Source organism: Passer montanus, unplaced genomic scaffold (genome assembly GCF_014805655.1).
Source record: "Passer montanus isolate IOZ18808 unplaced genomic scaffold, ASM1480565v1 scaffold142, whole genome shotgun sequence".
Lineage (NCBI taxonomy): Eukaryota > Metazoa > Chordata > Aves > Passeriformes > Passeridae > Passer > Passer montanus.
Genome location: NW_024361164.1, coordinates 926,438 through 947,654, shown reverse-complemented (window position 1 = coordinate 947,654; position 21,217 = coordinate 926,438). Strand labels below are relative to the sequence as shown.

General features: G+C 53.0%; 1 protein-coding gene across 1 annotated transcript; it reads left to right on the top strand.

The window, feature by feature from the left end:
• Positions 1-764: 764 nt before the first annotated feature.
• Positions 765-19,542, top strand: IGF2BP1 (insulin like growth factor 2 mRNA binding protein 1). The gene is made up of 15 exons (XM_039700612.1): positions 765-768; positions 4,235-4,295; positions 11,395-11,443; positions 11,809-11,860; positions 12,707-12,770; positions 14,310-14,459; positions 14,885-15,142; positions 15,480-15,602; positions 15,807-15,942; positions 16,243-16,365; positions 17,041-17,157; positions 17,822-17,896; positions 18,506-18,637; positions 18,715-18,828; positions 19,450-19,542. The coding sequence occupies exons 1-15, from the start codon at positions 765-767 to the stop codon at positions 19,540-19,542; spliced, it is 1,551 nt and encodes a 516-aa protein (XP_039556546.1).
• Positions 19,543-21,217: the final 1,675 nt, after the last annotated feature.

The window sequence follows — 21,217 nt, the reverse complement described above, 5'->3', positions numbered from 1 at the left end:
TCATTCCCAATCCCATATCCCATACCCCACTCCCAATCCCATACCCCAATCCCAATCCCAATCCCATACCCCATTCCCAATCCCAATCCCATATCCCAATCCCACCCTGGTCTATGGATACCCTATTCCCAATCCCATACCCCAATCCCAACCCCAATCCCATATCCCAATCCCACCCCGGTCTATGGATACCCTATTCCCAATCCCATATCCCATTCCCAATGCCATATCCCATTCCCAATCCCATCCCATACCCCATTTCCAATCTCATATCCCAATCCCCCCGCTCCATGGATACCCCATTCCCTTATCCCACACCCCATATCCCATATCCCATACCCCAATCCCATATCCCAATCCCCCGGCTCCATGGATACCCCATTCCCAATCCCATACCCCATTCCCAATCCCATATCCCATATATCCGGCCCCGCTCCATGGATACCCCATTCCCTTATCCCATACCCCATTCCCATATCCCATATCCCATATATCCGGCCCCGTCCCATTCCCAATCCCATTCCCAATCCCATATCCCATTCCCAGTCCCGCTCCATGGATACCCCGCTCCCGCCCGGCCCCGCGTCTCCGATAAGCGCTCGTGGCTGATGAGGGCAATTAGCGCTAATGAGCCCCGGGAGCGCTCCCCCACCGCGCCATAAACCCCCCGCGGGAAAAGCGGGAACGCTTATCCCGGGAACGCTTATCCCAGGAACGCTTATCCCGGGATCCGTACCGGGAACGCTTATCCCGGGATCTTTACGATGTGTGCCCGGCCCCAACAATCCCATTATTCCCCCTCATTAGGGTGGGAGTTAATGGGGTGAGAGCAATTCCCAGCTGGAGCCGCTCCCGGGGCAGCTCCGGGGCAAGGAGCAGCAGAATTCCCGGATTTCCCAAATATCCCGGGTGGGAATGGCAGGAATTCCCCGAAAAGCGGGAATTGTCCCAAATCCCGGGGCAAAGTTTTCCTTCCTTCCTTCCTTCCTTCCTTCCTTCCTTCCTTCCTTCCTCTGAAATTCTCATTTTTTGGATTTTTTCCTCCCATTTTGTGAATGGTTCCCACCCCCCCATTTTTAGAGTGTTCCCCCATTTTTTATTTTTTCCCATTTTTGTGTGGTTTTTTTCCCCCATTTTTTATTTTTTCCCATTTTTGGGTAGTTTTCCCCCCCCATTTTTTATTTTTTTCCCATTTTTTGGGTGGTTTTCCCCCCATTTTTAATTTTTTCCCATTTTTGGGTGGTTTCCCCCCCCATTTTTTATTTTTTCCCATTTTTGGGTGGTTTTTCCCCCCATTTTTTATTTTTCCCATTTTTGGGTGGTTTTTTCCCCCATTTTTAATTTTTTTCCCATTTTTGGGTAGTTTCCCCCCCCATTTTTTATTTTTTCCCATTTTTGGGTAGTTTCCCCCCCCATTTTTTATTTTTTCCCATTTTTGGGTGGTTTCCCCCCCCCATTTTTTATTTTTTCCCATTTTTGGGTGTTTTTTTCCCCATTTTTTATTTTTTCCCATTTTTGGGTGTTTTTTCCCCCCATTTTTTATTTTTTCCCATTTTTGGGGTGTTTTTTCCTCTTTTTTTTCCCCCCTCATTTCTCAGCCTTCTGCTCCTCATCCACAAATCCCAACCCCAACAATTCCAGAACCAGGGATGGATCCCGAGCTGGGAATGGATTTTTGTCCCCCCTCTGTTTTTTTGGGGGAGCCCCTGGGGTGATTTCATTAAATGTTGAGGGGTTTTTAATTGAATTTTGTATTTTTTATTGAATTTTGAGCTTTTTATTGAATTTTGTGTGTTTTAAATTGAATTTCAATGTTTTTATTTCAATTTTAATTTTTCTAATTGGAATTTTGAGGTTTTTTAATTTGAATTTTGAGGAATTTTTACTTGAATTTTGATTTTTTTTTAAAATTAAATTTTAAGTTTCTCATCCAGAAAAGCTCAAAATTCCCTTTTGGAGCCCCCGGGAATTTCCCCCCCTGGAATTCCCAGGGACGCCCCCCCAGGCTGGGAGCGCTGGGGTCCCGAATTTCCCAGAATTAACCCCAAAATTCCCGGGATTCCAGCCCGCCTGTGGGGGCGGGGGCGCTTTCCCACAAATCCGCGTCTCCCGGGATTTTGGGAATTCCTTGGGATGAGTTTTCCCTGGAGCGCAGCTCCGGGCGAGGGGCGCGGCTGCGTCTCTTTTTTGGGGTTGAAAAATGCATTTTTGGGTGTCCCGAGAGATGTGAAATTGATTTATTGGGCGGGGAATTCCCCCCTCAGCTGAGGGGAAATAAAATAAAATAAAATAAAATAAAATAAAATAAATTCCCTGTGGAACTCAGCATGTCCCATGGGGGCAGCACTGAGGGAACCCCAAAATCCTCCCGGATTTTTTGGGGGTGGGCGCAGGACCAGCCTGACCCCAGCTCAACCCTCCAGGGGTCACTTGGGAATTTTCCCACATTTTTTAGGAATTTTCCCACAATTTTTAGGAATTTTCTAAGATTTTTCCCATATTTTTCTGGATTTTTAAAACTTTTATTTTTCCACATCTTTGAAGAAAATTTCCACGTTTTTAAAGACTTTTCCCACATTTTTAAGGTTTTTTCCCCCACATATTTTAGCAATTTCTCCCCCCTATTTTTTAGAGTTTTTTCCACAATTTTTAGGAATCTTCCCACATTTTCCAGGAATTTTTCTATATTTTTTTAGGGATTTGTCCACATTTTAAAAAGAATTTTTTCCTCCGCATTGTTCAAGAATTTTTCCTAATTTTTTTAGAATTTCCCCCCTATTTTTTCAGGACTTTTAAACCCCATTTTCCAGTATGGTTTTCCCCCATTTTTCAGGATTTCCCCTCCATTTTTCCAGGATTTTTTACCCCATTTTTTCAGGATTTTCCAGGATTTTCTCCCCCATTTTTCAGGATTTTTTTTCTCCAATTTTTCCAGGATTTTTGACCCCATTTTTTCAGGATTTTCCCTCCATTTTCCAGGATTTTTTACCCCATTTATTCAGGATTTTCCAGGATTTTCTCCCCCATTTTTCAGGATTTTTTTCTCCAATTTTTCCAGGATTTTTTCCCCCATTTTTTCAGGATTTCCCCCCCAATTTTCCAGGATTTTTTTTACCACATTTTCCAGGATTTCCCCCCCCATTTTCCAGGATTTTTCCCTCCATTTTTCAGGATTTTTTAACCCCATTTTTTCAGGATTTTTCCCCCCATTTTTCAGGATTCCTCCCCATTTTCCAGGATTTTTTTACCCCATTTTTTCAGGATTTTCCCCCCATTTTCCAGGATTTTTTCCCCCATTTTTCAGGATTTTCCTCCCATTTCCCAGGACGTTTTTACCCCCATTTTCCAGGATTCCTCCCCCATTTTCCAGGATTTTTCCCCCATTTTTTAAGGAATTTCCCCCATTTTTTCAGGCTTTTCCGGGGATTTTTCCCGTTTTCCAGGATTTTCCCCCCAATTTTCCCGCTCCGGCTGCGGGCGGGGGCGGAGCGAGCCGCGCTCATTAAGCGCCGCGCTCATTAAGCGCTGCCTCGTTAAGCGCTGCCCTCGTTAAGAGTTAATTACGGCGCGGGGGCCGCTCCCGCCTCGGGGGGACCGGTCCCCCCGAGCCCCCCCGGCCTTTGCCCGTCCGGCCCGGGCCGCGCTCGGGGGCGAGGTCGCCATGCTGGGAGCAGAGGGAATTTGGGAGCAAATCGGGAATTTTGAGGCTTTTTCAATTTTTTTTTCCCCCCCTCCTCTCCATCTCCTTCCGCCCGGGTTCTTCCCCCGCCTGATTCTTTTTCGTTATTCCCCGTTCAAAAAAAAAAATTAAATAAAAATTCGAATTAAAGATCGTGGAGCGACCCCGCAGCGAGGGAATCGCGCTCCGTTCTCCGGGAGAAATCCATTCCCGTGGAACCCCGACCTTCCCGTGGGAAACGGGCAGGGAATTTCCTCCAAAGGCTTTTCCCGGAGGCCTGAAAGAAAAGGGGGGAATTCTCCAAATCCACCCCAAAAAAACCCCAAATCTCATGGCTGGGATCCTTCCGGGCTGGAGCGAGGGGTGAAAAATTCCCAAGGAACAATTCCAGAGGCGCCGCTCCCCCGCATTCCATAAAACCCCCCCGCGGGGAGCCGGGGCAGGATTTGGGTGGGATTCGGGAGAATTTGGGATGAATTCCGCGGGGAAATTCTGAAAATTCCCCTTTATCCCGAGTTTTCCTGCCAGATTTTCCAAGCCGGGTTTTGTTTCCAGGGAAAGTGGAGCTCCATGGGAAGCAGCTGGAGATCGAGCACTCCGTGCCCAAAAAGCAAAGGTAAAGGTGGAGTTTTCATTGATTTTTAATTGGTTTTTAATTGGTTTTTAATCGTTACCATCGGAACTATTAATTTGTGTTGGCGAGGGGAAAATAGGAGAGGAAAAAGGCAAAAATTTCCACCCAAAAATGTGAAAAATGAAGCAGTGTCAGAGGTTTTGGGCTGGGATTTGCCCCCAGCGAGCTGAGTTTAATTAATTCATTAAACATTTCGTGAATGAATTGATTTTTTTTTTCAAGGAAAACTCAATCTGCGAGTTTTTCATTAAAACAAAAAGGGGGAAAAAAGGTGAAATAAATAATTCTCCGGGCGCTGCCCAAGGTGATGGATGGCTTTGGGCTGGGATTTCCAAACTTGAGGAAGAATTTCCCGGCTCCTTTTGGCGCCTGGGCCGGGAAATGAGGGCAAATCCTTTGTTTTGGGAGAAGGAAAAATTAAAAAAAATATTAAAAAATTAATATTTTTTAAAAATCCGATTTAAAAAAGTGCGGAAAAAAAAAAAAAAAAAGAACAAAACCAGCACGTGGCCGCTGAGGGCGGGCAGGGATGAAATCCCGCCTGAACTGCGGGGATTTTGGGGCGAAAAGCGGCGCTTTTGGGGTTTCCCAGGACGTGCCTCTCCCGCCCAGCCCATCCCACCCCTCTCCATCTTCCCCGGCCTTTGTTGTTCCCGGCTGGAGCCGGGAGCGCTCTGGAAAATCCTCCCCGCAAATCCCCCCGGGCCCCCCCGCATTTGGGATTTTCCCCAGAAATTCTCCCTTTTCCCGTGGGATTTTCGCCCCCCGAAGCGGCGGAATTCCCGGAATTCCCGATCCCAAAGATTCCGCCTTGGACCCAAATCCATCGCCACGTGACGGAGGCGCCTTTTCCAAAGGGGCAAAAGAGGGGAGGGAGCGACGCCGGCTCTTCCCGGCCCCAAATTCCCAAAATCCCAGCGGAAAACTCCCAAAATCCCAGCCTGAAACATCCCAAAATCCCGGCCCCAAATTCCCAAAATCCCAGCAGAAAATTCCCAAAATCCCAGCCCGAAACATCCCCAAATCCCAGCCCCAAATTCCCAACATTCCAACCCTAAGCGTCCCAAAATCCCAACCCTAAACTCCCCAAAATCCTGGTCCAAATTCCCAAAATCCCGGCTCCAAATTCCCAAATCCCAGCCCTAAACTCCCCAAAATCCCGGCCCCAAATTCCCCAAAATTCCAACTCTAAACGTCCCAAAATCCCGGCCTCAAACTCCCTCAAATCCCAACCCCAAAATTTCCCAAATTCCCAAAATCCCAGCCCCAAACTCCCCAAAATCCCTGCCCTAAACTCCCCAAAATCCCAGCCCCAAATTCCCAAAATCCCAGCCCCAAATTCCCCAAATCCCAGCCCCAAACAATCCCAGCCTGAAACATCCCAAAATCCCGGCTCCAGATTCCCAAAATCCCAGCCTGAAACATCCCAAAATCCCATTCTGAAATGTCCCAAAATCCCGGCCCCAAATTCCCAAAATCCCAGCCCCAAACTCCCCAAAACCCCAACCCCAAATTCCCAAAATCCCAGCCCCAAACTCCCCAAACCCCAACCCCAAATTCCCAAATTCCTCCTTTTCCCGACCCTTCCCTGCCCCGTTTTGGGGTCGCCCCCTTTGGCCTCCCCTCAAAATTCCCAAAACTGGGAGGGGGCCGATCCCAAATCCAGCCGGGAATTCCCCAGCCCCGTTTTCTCGGCCCTAAATCCCGGATTTTAGGGGCATAATTATAATTTTTATTAATTTTTTTCCCCCCTCCCTGATGGTTTTTGTTGCTGTGGCTTCGGTGTCCAGGGATGGGGGAATAGTGGGATGGAATTCCATGAAAAGTTTAAAAAATCCCTTAAAAACCCCTGGAAAATCCTATTTCCCACCCCCCACTTTGAATAATCAATAACTTGGGGAGGGAGGAGCGGATTTCCCCCTTTTTTCCCCCTGAAAAAATTCCCTAAAAATGAGAATATTCCTTTGGGATCTGGGATTTAAAGAGCTGGGAAAAAGTTGGGGGAAAAAAAAATCCTTTAAAATCTTTTGGGATTTGGATTTGTTTTCCTCCCGGGTGTCCCTAAAACCGCGTGGATTGGGCTGGAAAAATCCCAGTTTTGGGTTTTTTTGGGGCTTTTTTTGGGGTTTTTTGGGGTTAAAATCCGCGCCCCCTCCCCCCCTCCGGGGCTGCTCTTAAAGGGCCAGCGCCGCTTTTTCCTCTTCGCCCTCCTGGGAGATTTTGGGGGAAATTTGGGGGATTTCGGGAGCGTCCCGGACCCTTTGGGGAGGGGTTTGGTGATTTTGGGTGTGGAAAAAGCGATTTTGGGGCATTCCCCTTGACCCGGGGAGGCGTGGGAGCCATAAATGGAATTTTGGGGGGGATTTGGGGGATTTTGGCTGCTCCGAGCCCGGGGAAAGAGGGAAACGCTGCCTTAAAAACGAATTTTTGGGGGGAAATTTTGTGGTTTTTGAATCCTCCTTTCAGTTTTCCAGGCTGGAATTTCCAGCTGGGAGGGCGGGGGGCAGGAAAGGGTTAACGAGGGGAGAATTTCCGGATCCGAAGGGAAATTCCTCCCCTTTCCCCTCCCCCAAAACCTGAGGTTCATTTTTTTTTCCCCTCTTTTTGATCCCTTTAAAAATGTGGGAAAACGAGTCAGGAGCGGGGTTGCCCTTCCCAGTTAATTTATTTTTAAATAAAAACAGAAAAAAAACCCCAAAATTGTTTTTTCTTTAGGTTAAAGAGGAAATAATGATGTAAAAAAACTTAATTTGGGTGATTTTAATTAATTAATGCTAAAAAACCCCAAGGAATTCTTTCCTCTCGGTTTATTCCCAAATTCCTCAAACTTCTCCAAAACAAAACATTCAAAAATTATTTTTTGAACCCCAAAATGGGTTAAAATAGCACCAAAAAAAGGCATTTGGGGTGTGTGGCTCCCAGAGGAATAAATTGATTTATTTGGGATTAATTCCTGGGATTCTCCCATTTATTTTCATTATTTGGGGAATTATTGGAGCAGAATTCCATCGAAGTCTTAAATTGTGAAGAAATATTGCTAAAAATGGGATTTTATGAAGGAAAATGAGATTTTGGGTTAATCTGGGGCCATTTTGAGCATTTTGTTGGATTTTGGGAATTGTTTTTCCTGGGATTTTGTTGATGGGAAAACTGGGGAGAAACTCGAAATTTCTGACCCCAAAATCTTCCCCGTTGGAGCCACCAGGGGAAATTTTAAATCTTATTTTAAATGGAATTATTTTTTAAGGGAATAAAAATTCCAAATTCGGGTTTTGGGGTTGGGATTTTGGGGTTGGGGTGGATTTGGGATGGATTTAAACCCCAAAAATGGGAATTAAAGGGGATTTTTCACCCCCAGCTCCCCCTGGGGTTCTGCTCAGGGCGTTCATTTCAATTCTAATTATAAAAAGAAATATTTAAAATTATTTTAGTGGCATCAAAGCTCAGAAAAATGCTGGAAAAATCCTAAAATTCCCTTGGGTTTTCCTCCAAATCCGGGGATTCCCCTCAGAAAAATCCTCATTTTCCACGGGGGAAATCCTGGAATTAATTGTTCCCAACGAAAAATATTCAAATCCGGGTTGAGGTTCCTTTTTTAGTCACTTTTCACCCCAAAATTTGCTTTTCCCCTTCTTTTTGGGTTTGGATTCGCTGGAAATGGGATCAAAAATGAACCAAATAATCTCCCAAAAATGTAAAAAAAATTGGAAAATTCTTTTCCATGGAAAATGAAAACCCAGGTGGATTTTGGGGCTAAAATTCTGCTTTTAATCCAATTTTAAAATCTTGATTTTTCCATTCAAAGGAGGCTGGGTTGGGAGTTTAAATAAGAAATGACAACCAAAAAAAAGCCGGAAAATTGAAATTTTGAGGAGGAAGAAAAGGGAAAAAATTAAAAATTTAAAATTCTTTTATTCCTTTGAGCTCCCAGTTTCCAGCTGCTCCCAAATTCCCACTTCCGGAAACCAAAAAAAATTGGGAATTCTGAGGTTTTTGAGGATTTTTAGCCAAAAAAAGTAAAAAAAAATTAATGAATCTTTGATGATTTTTCCCTAAATTTCACCCCCGAGGTTGGAAACTCTGGGAATTCCGTCAAATTCCGGATCTCAGGGAGAGAAAATTCCTTTATTTCCTTTTTCCCTGTGGGGAATGTGGGAAAAGCCTCCCCAAAAATGGGAATTTCCGGGAAAATTGGGAACTCTGAAGGCACGGGGGAGGGATTTGGGGGAGAAAAGGAGAAATCAGCGAATTTCTGGAATTCCAGCGGGAATTCCCGGGGTCGATCCCGGTTTTCCAAGGGGATTTCTGTTGGAATTTGGGTTCAGGCTCGGCCAAACAAATCCAGGGAGGGAATGGGGGAAAATTCCTCCTTTGGAAATTGGGAATTTTGGGATTTAAATGAAAGATTCCCAAAAAAGGGAATTTCTGCCCCTTCCAGCCCCAACTCCCGGCGCTGCTGACGCTTCCAGGGATTTTTCCAGGGATTCTGGGGAGAATTCTGGTTGGATGAGGGATCCCCGCTCCTTTTCCAGCTTTTTTTGGGTTTTCCCTGATTTTTCCGGGGTTTTCCGCCTCTTTTCCAGGTTTGCTGGATTGGGGAGTGGGGCTGCCTCTGGGATTTGGGAATTTTCTGCCTTTTTTTGGGGATTCCACTGATTTCAAGGAATTCTTTTTCTGGAGAAATGGAGAAATTCCTGGTGTCCCATTCCTGTCCGGAATTCCTGCTGTCCCGTTCCTGTTGGGAACTGGGAATTCCTGGTGTCCCTTTTCCATCGGGAATTCTTCGTGTCCCATTCCCACAGGGAATTCCTGCTGTCCCGTTCCCATCAGGAATTCCTGCTGTCCCGTTCCCATCGGGAATTCCTCATGTCCCATTCCCAAAGTCCCTCCCAGTTTCCCCCCCCGTCGGGGCCCAAACACCCCAGGAATCCCAGACTTCTGGCATTCCCAGGAATCCGGGGGGATTTGGGATCCACCACGGAATTCCCGGCTCTTCCCGGCTCCTGCTCCCTCCCCGGAGGGGATCCAGAGGAATTCCCGCTTTTCCCTCCGTGCTGCCTCGGGAAGTGCTGCTTTTAGGGCTCCAGGCTTTGGGAATTCCGGGATTTTGTGGGTGAGGGGCGCGGGGAGGCTCCGGTCTCCGTCCCAGCTCCGCGTTTTTCCTGGAATTCCGCCAGCTGAGCTCCGGCTTTGCCTCGATTCCCGCAGAATTCCGGAGCCGCGGGATCAGCCCCGGCTGTGCAGGGAACTCCCTGCAGTTCAATAACCCTAATTAATCAATCCTAATTAATTGATCCTAATTAACCAATCCAAATAATTCCCAGCTTGAGGGATCCCAAACTCCTGGAGTCGGGGGTTGCCAGGCTTTGGGAATTCCGGGATTTTGTGGGTGAGGGGCGCGGGGAGGCTCCGGTCTCCGTCCCAGCTCCGCGTTTTTCCTGGAATTCCGCCAGCTGAGCTCCGGCTTTGCCTCGATTCCCGCAGAATTCCGGAGCCGCGGGATCAGCCCCGGCTGTGCAGGGACCTCCCTGCAGTTCAATAACCCTAATTAATCGATCCTAATTAAACAATCCTAATTAACCAATCCAAATAATTCCCAGCTTGAGGGATCCCAAACTCCCAAAAAAATTTCCAGTTGGAAATTTGGGATTTTCCCTTCTCTCCGGGGCTCTCCATCCCTATCCCAAATATTCCTTGGAATTCCTGCTCCCGCCCAGCCGGGCTCTCCCGGGGGGGGTTGGGGGTGTTGGATAATTACGGATGTGGGAATTTCTGGGATTTGTGTTTTCTCTCCCAGGAGTGCATCCGGGGAATTTCGGGATCCTCCCGTGGTTCCTGTTCCCATAAAAATCTCCCCAAAATTGACCGAAGGAGCCCCAAATCCCCGGAGCGGATTGGGACCCCCGAGCAGGAGAATCCCGACAGATTTGATGGAATTTTGATGGAATTGTTCCGGCTCTGCGGGGCTGGGAACCGGGAAGAGCCGAATTCGGGAGCAGCCGGTGGGGTTGGGAGCCCAATCCAAACGTGGATTTGGGAACGATGATCCCAAAGGGCGTCTCCTCATCCCTCCCTCTCCCTTTGGGCTTCCCGATCCTTCCCAAATCTGGGAAAAGCCAAATCCACCCCGGGAATCCGAGCAGTGCTGGAGGGATTCTGGAATTCCACTCCCAGGGAGATTCTGGAATTCTGATCCTGGAGGATTCTGGAATTTTCCCTCCCAGAAGGATTCTGGAAATCTGATCCTCATGGGATTCTGGAATTCCTCTTCCAAAGGGATTCTGGAATTTCCCTCTCAGAGGGATTCTGGAATTCTGATCCTGATGAGATTCTGGAATTTCCCTCTCAGAGGGATTCTGGAATTCCACTCCCAGGGAGATTCTGGAATTCTGATCCTGGAGGAATTCTGCTTTCAGAAGGATTCTGGAATTTTTTTCCCTCCTAGAGGGATTCTGGAATTCTGCTTCAGGAGGGATTCTGGAATTCTGATCCTGGAGGAATTCTGCTTTCAGAAGGATTCTGGAATTTTCCCTCCCAGAGGGATTCTGGAATTCTGATCCTGGAGGAATTCTGGAATTCTGATCCTGGAGGATTCTGGAATTCCACTCCCAGCAGGATTCTGGAATTATTTTCTCAGAGAGATTCTGGAATTCCACTCCCAGGGAGATTCTGGAATTCTGATCCTGGAGGAATTCTGCTTTCAGAAGGATTCTGGAATTTTTTTCCCTCCTAGAGGGATTCTGGAATTCTGCTTCAGGAGGGATTCTGGAATTCTGATCCTGGAGGAATTCTGGAATTCCGCTCCCAAAGGGATTCTGGAATTCTTTTCCCAGAGGAATATGGAATTCTGCTCCTGAAAGGATTCTGGAATTCTGCTCCCAGAGGGATTCTGGAATGTTTCTCCCAGAGGGATTCTGGAATTCTGCTCCCAGCGGGATTCTGGAATTCCACTCCCGGTGCAATTCCAGCCCCACAAGGAGCTGGGATCCACCAGAACTCCCCGGGAACACCCGGAATTTTGGGGCTGACTCAGCTCCATGGATGTGCCCCAGCCCAAATTCCATTTTTTTCCCCCTTTTAGGAGCCGGAAGATCCAGATCCGGAACATTCCGCCGCAGCTGCGCTGGGAGGTGAGGCAGGGATCGGGATCAAAGCTGGATTTCCCTCCTCTTCGTCATTAATTGGCTCTTAATTACCCCAGAGCGACCCTGGAAATCCCGGGAAAGCGACACCGCCCCCGCGATTCCCGTTAATTCCCGTTAATTCCCGTTAATTTGTGATTCATAAAGCGGATCCTCGCTTCCCGCTGGGAATTCCCGGCCTCTGCTCTCCCCTCCCGCTGGCTCCGGCCTTCCCGGCCTTAATTACTCGGGAATTCTTAATGATCCTGATGGGATTCTTAACGATCCCAATGACCCCGAGGCGCGGACGGGGCTTCCCGGGATATTTTATATTCCCGGGATTGATTTTCCCCTTTTTCCCCATTTTCTCCCAGGTTTTGGACGGGCTGCTGGCCCAGTACGGCACCGTGGAGAGCTGTGAGCAGGGTAGGAGCAGGGGATTTGGGGGATTTCACCCGGATTTGGGGAATTTCACCCGGATTTTGGGAATTTCTGCTCCTGAGATGGAAACAAAATCCAGATTTCAGGAATTCCTGCTCAGTTTCAGAGGGAGAAGGGAATAAACCCCAAATTTCTGGAATTTCAGGAAGACGACACAAACCCCAGATTTTGGGAGTTTAATCCGGATTTTGGGATTCCCGTTTCAGGGAATTTAATCCCGTTTCAGGGAGAGGGAGAAATAAAACCTGGATTTGGGGGATTTCTGTGGCGAATAAAACCTGGATTTGGGGAATTCCTGCCCCTTTCCAAGGGGGGAGGGAATAAAAACCTGATCCTGTCTCTGTTCCCAAATTCCCGATTCCCTTTCCCCATTCCCGGCTCCGTTCCCTGATCCCTGCCTGTTCCCCAATTCCCGATTCCTTTTCCCCAATTCCCGATTCCCTTTCCCCATTCCCGGCTCCTTTCCCTGATCCCTGCCTGTTCCCGAATTCCCCATTCCCGTTCCCGAATTCCCAATTCGTCCCTGTTCCCCGATTCCCGCTCCCAAATTCCCAATTCCCTTTCCCCATTCCCAGCTCCTTTTCCCTGATCCCTGCCTGTTCCCGAATTCCCCATTCCCGGCTCCTTTCCCTGATCCCTGCCTGTTCCCGAATTCCCCATTCCCTTTCCCCATTCCCGGCTCCTTTCCCTGATCCCTGCCTGTTCCCCAATTCCCGATTCCTGTTCCCGAATTCCCCATTCCCGGCTCCTTTCCCTGATCCCTGCCTGTTCCCGAATTCCCCATTCCCGGCTCCGTTCCCTGATCCTGTCCCTGTTCCCGGATTCCCGCAGTGAACACGGAGAGCGAGACCGCCGTGGTGAACGTCACCTACGCCAGCCGGGAGCAGACGCGGCAGTGAGTGCCCCGGGAATCCGGGAACGATTCCGCAATTCGGGAATTCCCTCCCTTCCCCACCTGTCGGAAAAAGGATTCCCCAGATCCCAGCAGATCCTTGAGGACGCCCCTTAAATCCGATCGATTTTCCTTCACCTTTGGGCAGAATTCCAAGTTTTTGGGGTTTTTTTGGCAGCTCGGGGAGTGAAAGTTGAACTTTTTGATTGGATAAAAGTTGGGATTTCCAGGGGCTTCCATGATTTCGGGAATTCTGCCTCCCGAAAAATGGGGAGAAAAATTCCAGAGGGATCCTGGAGACCATTCCCGGCTTTTCCCTCCCCCAGCAGCGCTCCCTGCGCCCCTCACAGCCGGACCAGCCCCAGGGCTGGAAAGTTTTGGGGGTTTTTGAGGGAGTTCGGGGAGTTTTGTTTGCTGGAGCGAGCCGGTGCCGGATTCCCGGAGCCGGGAATGCGGGAAGGGAGCGGAGCCCAAATCCCTGCGCTCGCTGCCAGCCCCATCCATCGACAGCGGCAGCGCCGCGCCCCGGAGCGCGGGGATTTGGGAACACGGGGGGATTTGGGAACACGCGGGGATTTGGGAACCCGCGGGAATTCGGGAACACGCGGGGATTTGGGATCTGTGGGGATTTGGGATCCACGGGGATTTGGGATCCTGTGGGGATTTGGGAACCCGCGGGGATTTGGGAACCTGCGGGGATTTAGGATCTCGTGGGGATTTGGGAACACGCGGGGATTTGGGAACACATGAGGAATTGGGATCTGTGGGGATTTGGGATGCACGGGGATTTGGGATTCTGTGGGGATTTGGGATCCCGTGGGGATTTGGGAATCTGTGGGAATTTGGGATCCCGTGGGGATTTGCCCACTCCATCCCACAGGAGGGAGGGGAGAGTTTTGGCAATTCCCGCTGGGTCGGTGCCGTCCCTTTCCCCTCTTCCCTCAAAACCCATCCTAGGACAACCCCATCTCTTTTGGGGCCGCCCTGCTCCCAGCACCCAAAAAAACCACATCCTATGGCAAACCCCGATTCTTTTGGGGTAGTCTCAGACATCCGAAAAATCCCCTCCTCTGGCAACCCTGGCTCTTTTGGGGCTGCCCTGAACATCCCACAGAACCCATCCTAGGACAACCCCCGTCTCTTTTGGGGCTGCCCCGAACATCCCAAAAATCCCCTCCGTGGTAACCCCGTGTCTTTTGGGGCCGCCCTGCTCCCAGCACCCCAAAAATCCCCTCCTCTGGCAACCCCGGCTGCTTTGGGGCTGCCCCAAACACCCCAAAAATCCCATCCCGTGGCAACCCCGTCTCTTTTGGGGCCGCCCTGAACATCCCACAAAACCCACCCTAGGACAAACCCTGTGTCTTTTGGGGCCGCCCTGGTGCCACCACCCCAAGAAATCCCATCGTACGGCAAACCTGGCTCTTTTGGGGCCGCCCTGGTGCCAGCGCCCCCAAAAAACCCCATCCTAGGACAACCCCGTGTCTTTTGGGGCCGCCGTGGTGCCAGCGCCGCGCCCCAGCCGCGTGCCCCCCGTGTCCCCAGGGCCATCCTGAAGCTGAACGGGCACCAGCTGGAGAGCCACGCGCTCAAGGTCTCCTACATCCCGGACGAGCAGCCCGAGAACGGGCGGCGCGGCGGGGCCGGGGCGCGCGGCGGGGCCCGGCCGGGCTCCCCTCCAGAGGTTCTCCAGAAGTTCTCCGGAAGTTCTCCGGAGGTTCTCCAGAAGTTCTCCAGAAGTTCTCCAGAGGTTCTCCAGAAGTTCTCCGGAAGTTCTCCGGAGGTTCTCCAGAAGTTCTCCAGAAGTTCTCTGGAGGTTCTCCAGGATTTCTCCCAGGGTGATCCAGGGGATTCCCCAGGGGTGACCCAGGGCTTCACCAGAGGTTCTCCAGGGGTTCTCCAGGGATTTCCAGGGGTGATCCAAAGGTTTTCCGGAGGTTCTCCAGGACTTCTCCAGGGGTGGTGCAGAAGTTGTCCAGAGGTTCTCCAGGGATTTCCAGGGATGATCCAAGAGTTTTCCAGAGGTTCTCCAGGACTTCTCCAGGGGTAGTCCAGGGGTTCTCCAGGGCTTCTTCAGGATTCGCCAGGGGATCTCCAGAGGTTCTCCAGGGGTGATCCAGAGGTTCTCCAGGGGCTCTCCAGAGTTTCTCCAGGGCTTCTACAGAATTCCCCCTGCCCTTGCTGGGACGTGACTTTCGGGGAGGCTCCGGGGCCTCTCCCAGCGCCCGTCCCGCGGTTTTCAGGATCGACGTGCACCGCAAGGAGAACGCGGGCGCGGCCGAGAAGGCCATCAGCATCCACTCCACGCCCGAGGGCTGCTCGGCCGCCTGCCGGATGATCCTGGACATCATGCACAAGGAGGCCAAGGACACCAAGACGTGAGAGCCCCGCAGGCCCCGCCCCAGGCTCCTCCCAGCCCTGTGCCCCAGGAGTTTTGGGTTTGGGGGCTCTGAGCCTTGGGGTTTGGGCTTCCTCCAGCCCTCCGTGCCACCCCCTCCTTTCCCAGATCCCACAATCCCTCCTGTTGGGTTTTCCCCCCTTTTGTGTTTTCCTTCCTTTCCCAGATCCTACAATCCCTCCTTTTGGGTTTTCCCTCCTTTCCCAGGTTTCACAATCCCTCCTTTTGGGTTATCCCTCCTTTTGGGTTTTCCCTCCTTTCCCAGCTGCCCTAATCCCTCCTGTGGGGTTTCCCCCCGTTCCCATTCCCGTTCCCAGGGCTGACGAGGTCCCCCTGAAGATCCTGGCCCACAACAACTTCGTGGGGCGCCTGATCGGCAAAGAGGGCCGGAACCTCAAGAAGGTGGAGCAGGACACGGAGACCAAAATCACCATTTCCTCGTAAGGAGCGGGGCAGGAGCTCCTCACGCGGGGGGGACGGGCAGGAGGAGGAGGAGGAGGAGGAGGAGGACGGGGGGAGAAGTTTTAGTCCCCAGATTCTCTGGGGGATCCTTGGTGTTGGGTTTCCCGTGCTCCCCTTTCCCGTCCCCTTTGGCTCTCGGTGCCCCGGGTGTGTCCCCGTGTCCCCACGGCCGCTGTCCCCAGGCTGCAGGAGCTGACCCTGTACAACCCCGAGCGCACCATCACGGTCAAGGGCTGTCCCGAGAGCTGCTGCCGCGCCGAGCAGGAGATCATGAAGAAAGTGCGCGAGGCCTACGAGAACGACGTGGCCGCCATGAGCGTGAGTGGGGCCGGCCCGCGGGATCCCATAAACCAGCGCCCCTCTCGTCCCCGGCGTGCCTCAGTTCAATCCCCTCATCCCATATTTTGGTTGACCTCAGTTACAATCCCAATCCTCCAATATCCCATATTTTGGTTTCCCTCGGTTACAATCCCAATCCCCACATCCCATATTTTGGTTTCCCTCAATCCCAACCCCACACCCCGTATTTTGGTCCCTCAGCTCAACCCCCACCCCACACCCCGTATTTTGGGCCCTCAGCTCAACCCCAACCCCACACCCCGTATTTTGGTCCCTCAGCTGCAGTCCCACCTCATTCCCGGGCTGAACCTGGCGGCCGTCGGGCTCTTCCCGGCCTCCTCCTCGGCGGTGCCGCCGCCCCCGAGCGGCGTCTCCGGGGCCGCTCCCTACAGCTCCTTCCTGGTGAGTGACCCCGTGCCAGGGGGCGTCCCGTGGGACCCCCGGGGTGGGCAGTGACCCCCGGGGTGGGCAGTGACCCCCGGGGCGGGCAGTGACCCCCGGGGTGGGCAGTGACCCCCGGCAGCCCCTGCTCCCAGCTCCAGGACATGACAGTGACCCCAAATGGTGACAGTGACCCCACACAGGGCCGCTCCCTACAGCTCCTTCCTGGTGAGTGACCCCGTGCCAGGGGGCGTCCCGTGGGACCCCCGGGGTGGGCAGTGACCCCCGGGGTGGGCAGTGACCCCCGGGGTGGGCAGTGACCCCCGGGGTGGGCAGTGACCCCCGGGGTGGGCAGTGACCCCCGGCAGCCCCTGCTCCCAGCTCCAGGACATGACACTGACCCCAAATGGTGACACTGACCCCAAATGGTGACCCTGACCCTGAAATACTCACAGTGACCCTAAATGGTGACAGAGACCACAAATAGTGACAGTGCCCCCAAAGGGTGACCGTGCCCCAAAGGGTGACCGTGCCCCCAAAGGCTGACCCGGCCCCAAAGGGTGACCGTGCCCCCAAAGGGTGACCCTGGCCCCAAAGGGTGACAGTGCCCCCAAAGGGTGACCCCGGCCCCAAAGGGTGACCGTGCCCCAAAGGGTGACCGTGCCCCAAAGGCTGACCCCCCCGACCCGCCCGCAGCCCCCCGAGCAGGAGACGGTGCACGTGTTCATCCCGGCGCAGGCGGTCGGGGCCATCATCGGCAAGAAGGGCCAGCACATCAAGCAGCTCTCGCGCTTCGCCAGCGCCTCCATCAAGGTGGGCCTGGCCCTCGGGGCCTCGGGGGCCTCTGTCCCCAAGTGTCCTTTGTTTCCTTCATTTATTTCCTTTATTTATTTCCTTCATTTATTTCTTGGGAAAAGCCCTGGCATTTATTTCCTTTCTTTATTTCCTTCATTTATTTCCTTCATTTATTTCCTTTATTTATTTCTTGGGAAAAGCCCTGGGAAACCTGGGCAGGGCAGTAGTACCGTGTCCATCCCATGTCCATCCCATGTCCATCCAAGTCCATCCCATGTCCATCCATCCATATCCATCCATCCCGTGTCCATCCTGTATCCATCCATCCATAGCCCTGGGAAACCTGGGCAGGGCAGTAGTACCGTGTCCATCCCATGTCCATCCTGTGTCCATCCACATCCATCCCATGTCCATCCTGTGTCCATCCCATGTCCACCCATGTCTATCCTGTGTCCATCCAAGTCCATCCCATGTCCATCCATCCCATGTCCATCCCGTGTCCATCCATGTCCATCCATGTCCACCCATGTCCGTCCCGTGTCCATCCATGTCCATCCCATGTCCGTCCCATGTCCATCCATGTCCATCCCGTGTCCATCCTGTATCCATCCCGTGTCCATCCGTGTCCGTCCCGTGTCCATCCGTGTCCGTGCCGTGTCCATCCGTGTCCGTGCCGTTGCAGATCGCGCCCCCGGAGACGCCGGACTCCAAAGTGCGCATGGTGGTGATCACCGGCCCGCCCGAGGCGCAGTTCAAGGTTGTCACCGCTGTCACCTCCTTGGGGACCTCGGGGTGTCCCTGGCGAGGGGACAGGGGGGGACCCCAACCGAATTCCACAGCTGCGGAATTCCAGGGTTGGGTTTCACGGGGGCCCGGGTTAGAATTCCAAAGAACTGGGGTTTTATGGGATCCCAAATCCAGGGATGGAGTTTGGGGTGGGACATTCCCGGCTCCCTGCTCCCAGGGGCCAAACGGGTTTGGAATTCCAAAGAACTGGGGTTTTATGGGATCCCAAATCCAGGGTTGGACCTTGGGGTGGGACATTCCCGGCTCCCTGCTCCCAGGGGCTGCGCGGGTTCAGAATTCCAACAAACTGGGATTTTATGGGATCCCAAATCCATGGATGGAGTTTGGGGTGGGACATTCCCGGCTCCCTGCTCCCAGGGGCCAAACAGGTTCAGAATTCCAAAGAACCGGGATTTTATGGGATCCCAAATCCATGGATGGAGTTTGGGGTGGGACATTCCCGGCTCCCTGCTCCCAGGGGTTGAGCGGTTTCAGAATTCCAACAAACCGGGATTTTATGGGATCCCAAATCCATGGATGGAATTTGGGGTGGGACATTCCCGGCTCCGTCCCTCTGCAGGCGCAGGGCAGGATTTACGGGAAGCTGAAGGAGGAGAACTTCTTCGGGCCCAAGGAGGAGGTGAAGCTGGAGACGCACATCCGCGTGCCGGCCTCGGCCGCCGGCCGCGTCATCGGCAAGGGCGGCAAGACCGTGAGTGGGAGCGGGGCCGGAATTCCCGGGAGAGCGGCCGGGATGCTGCGCAGGGCTCATCCCGCGTGCGCCCGCAGGTGAACGAGCTGCAGAACCTGACGGCGGCCGAGGTGGTGGTGCCGCGGGAGCAGACCCCGGACGAGAACGAGCAGGTCATCGTCAAGATCATCGGGCACTTCTACGCCAGCCAGGTACGGCCGGCGCGGCCCGGGGTGCTCCAGGGGTGACCCAGGAGTGCTCCAGGGGTTCTCCAGAGGTTCTCCAGAGGTGCTCCAGGGTGCTCCAGAGGTTCTCCAGGGTTCTCCAGAGGTTCTCCAGGGGTTCTCCAGGGTTCTCCAGGGGTTCTCCAGGGTTCTCCAGGGGTTCTCCAGGGGTGATCCAAAAGTTCTCCAGGGGTTCTCCAGAGGTTCTCCAGGGGTGCTCCAGGGGTTCTCCACGGGTCCTCCAGGACTTCCCTAGAGGTTTTCCAGAGGTTCTCCAGAGGTTGTCCAGGGGTTCTCCAGGACTTCCCCAGAGGTTCTCCAGGGGTTCTCCAAGGTTTTTCCAGGGGTCCTCCAGGGGTTCTCCTGGACTCCTCCAGAGGTTCTCCAAGGTTTTTCCAGGAGTGTGATGCTCAGACCGCACATTTTTGGTCGTTATCCCATGAATCCCATCCGTTATTCCCAGAAAAAACCCACAGGAGAGCCTTGGACGGGAGCTGGATTAGGGTGGAGGTTTGGAATGAGAGGGGTTCCAGCGGGAAGCTGGGATGGGGCTGGGAGCAGGCGGGGCGGGACGGCGGCGATCCATGAACCCCCGGCTGTCGTTCCCAGATGGCCCAGCGCAAGATCCGCGACATCCTGGCGCAGGTGAAGCAGCAGCACCAGAAGGGCCAGGGCGGCCAGAGCCAGTCCCGCAGGAAATAGGGAGCCCAGATCCCGGGAGAGCCAGGACACGGCACGGCCAGGCCGGGCTCTGAGTGCCTGGGAATCAGCAACCGCAGGGAGACGGGGAGCGGGGATCGGGAACGGACAGGGAATGGGAATGGATGGGGATCGGGAACGGACAGGGATCGGGAACGGACGGGGATCGGGAACGGACGGGGATCGGGAATGGACAGGGATTGGGGACGGACGGGGATCGGGAACGGACAGGGATCGGGAGTCCATGGGGATCAGGAACGTGCAGGGATGCGCAGGTGAAGCAGCAGCACCAGAAGGGCCAGGGCGGCCAGAGCCAGTCCCGCAGGAAATAGGGAGCCCAGATCCCGGGAGAGCCAGGACACGGCACGGCCAGGCCGGGCTCCGAGTGCCTGGGAATCAGCAACCGCAGGGGGACGGGGAGCGGGGATCGGGAACGGACAGGGAATGGGAATGGATGGGGATCGGGAACGGACAGGGATCGGGAACGGACGGGGATCGGGAACGGACGGGGATCGGGAACGGACGGGGATCGGGAATGTGCAGGGATCGGGAACGGACAGGGATCGGGAATGTGCAGGGATCGGGAACGGACAGGGATCGGGAATGGACGGGGATCGGGAATGTGCAGGGATTGGGAACGGACAGGGAATGGGAATGGGCAGGGATCGGGAATGTGCAGGGATTGGGAACGGACAGGGATCAGGAATGTGCAGGGATTGGGAATGGACAGGGATTGGGAACGTGCAGGGATCGGGAATGGACAGGGATCGGGAACGGACAGGGATTGGGAATGTGCAGGGATCGGGAATGTGCAGGGATCGGGAATGTGCAGGGATTGGGAACGGACAGGGATCGGGAATGTGCAGGGATTGGGAATGGACAGGGATCGGGAATCCACAGGGATCGGGAACGTGCAGGGATCGGGAATGGACGGGGATTGGGAATGGACGGGGATCGGGAACAGACAGGGATTGGGAATGTGCAGGGATTGGGAATCCACAGGGATCAGGAGTCCGCAGGGACTGGGAATCACCTCCACAGGGATTGGAAATTTCGTCCCCCAGCAGGATTGGGAATTCCATTGGGAATCACATCCCCAAAAAAACCCCCACGGAATTCCTCATCCCCACCATCAGAATTTGGGAATTCCGTGCAGGAGGTTTTGGGAGGAGCTGGAAAGAGCAGGAAAATCCCCCCAGGAATTCTGAATCCACTGAAATCTGGCGCTCCTCATTCCCAAATCCCCCAAATTCCTCATTTCCGCAGGAAAATCCCCGTTCCCAAGAGAGAAAAACGCGGATTTCAGAAAAGCCAGCGGGCGCTGATTCCCGGCACTCCGGGGGGTTGAAAGGATTTGGGATTTTGGGAATATTTTGGGAAGGGTCCGAAGCCGCCACCTCCCACCAAGGGCTGGGCTCCGGCAATTCCAGCCCCAAAGTCGGGGATTTTCCAGGGTTTTCCCCCAAAATGGGAAGGGGAGGGCGGGAAAGGAAAATTGGGATGGGATTGGAGGGGTGAAGGAAAAGCTGGGAGCGACCCCAAGAAAAAAATGGGAATTTGGGAGAAAAAGGGGAAATTTGGGCTGAGTTTGGAGGGACAGGAATGGCCAAGGAAAAGCTGGGATGTGAAAAATGTGAAAAAAAGTAAAATTGGGATGAATTTGGAGGGAGGAAGAGGA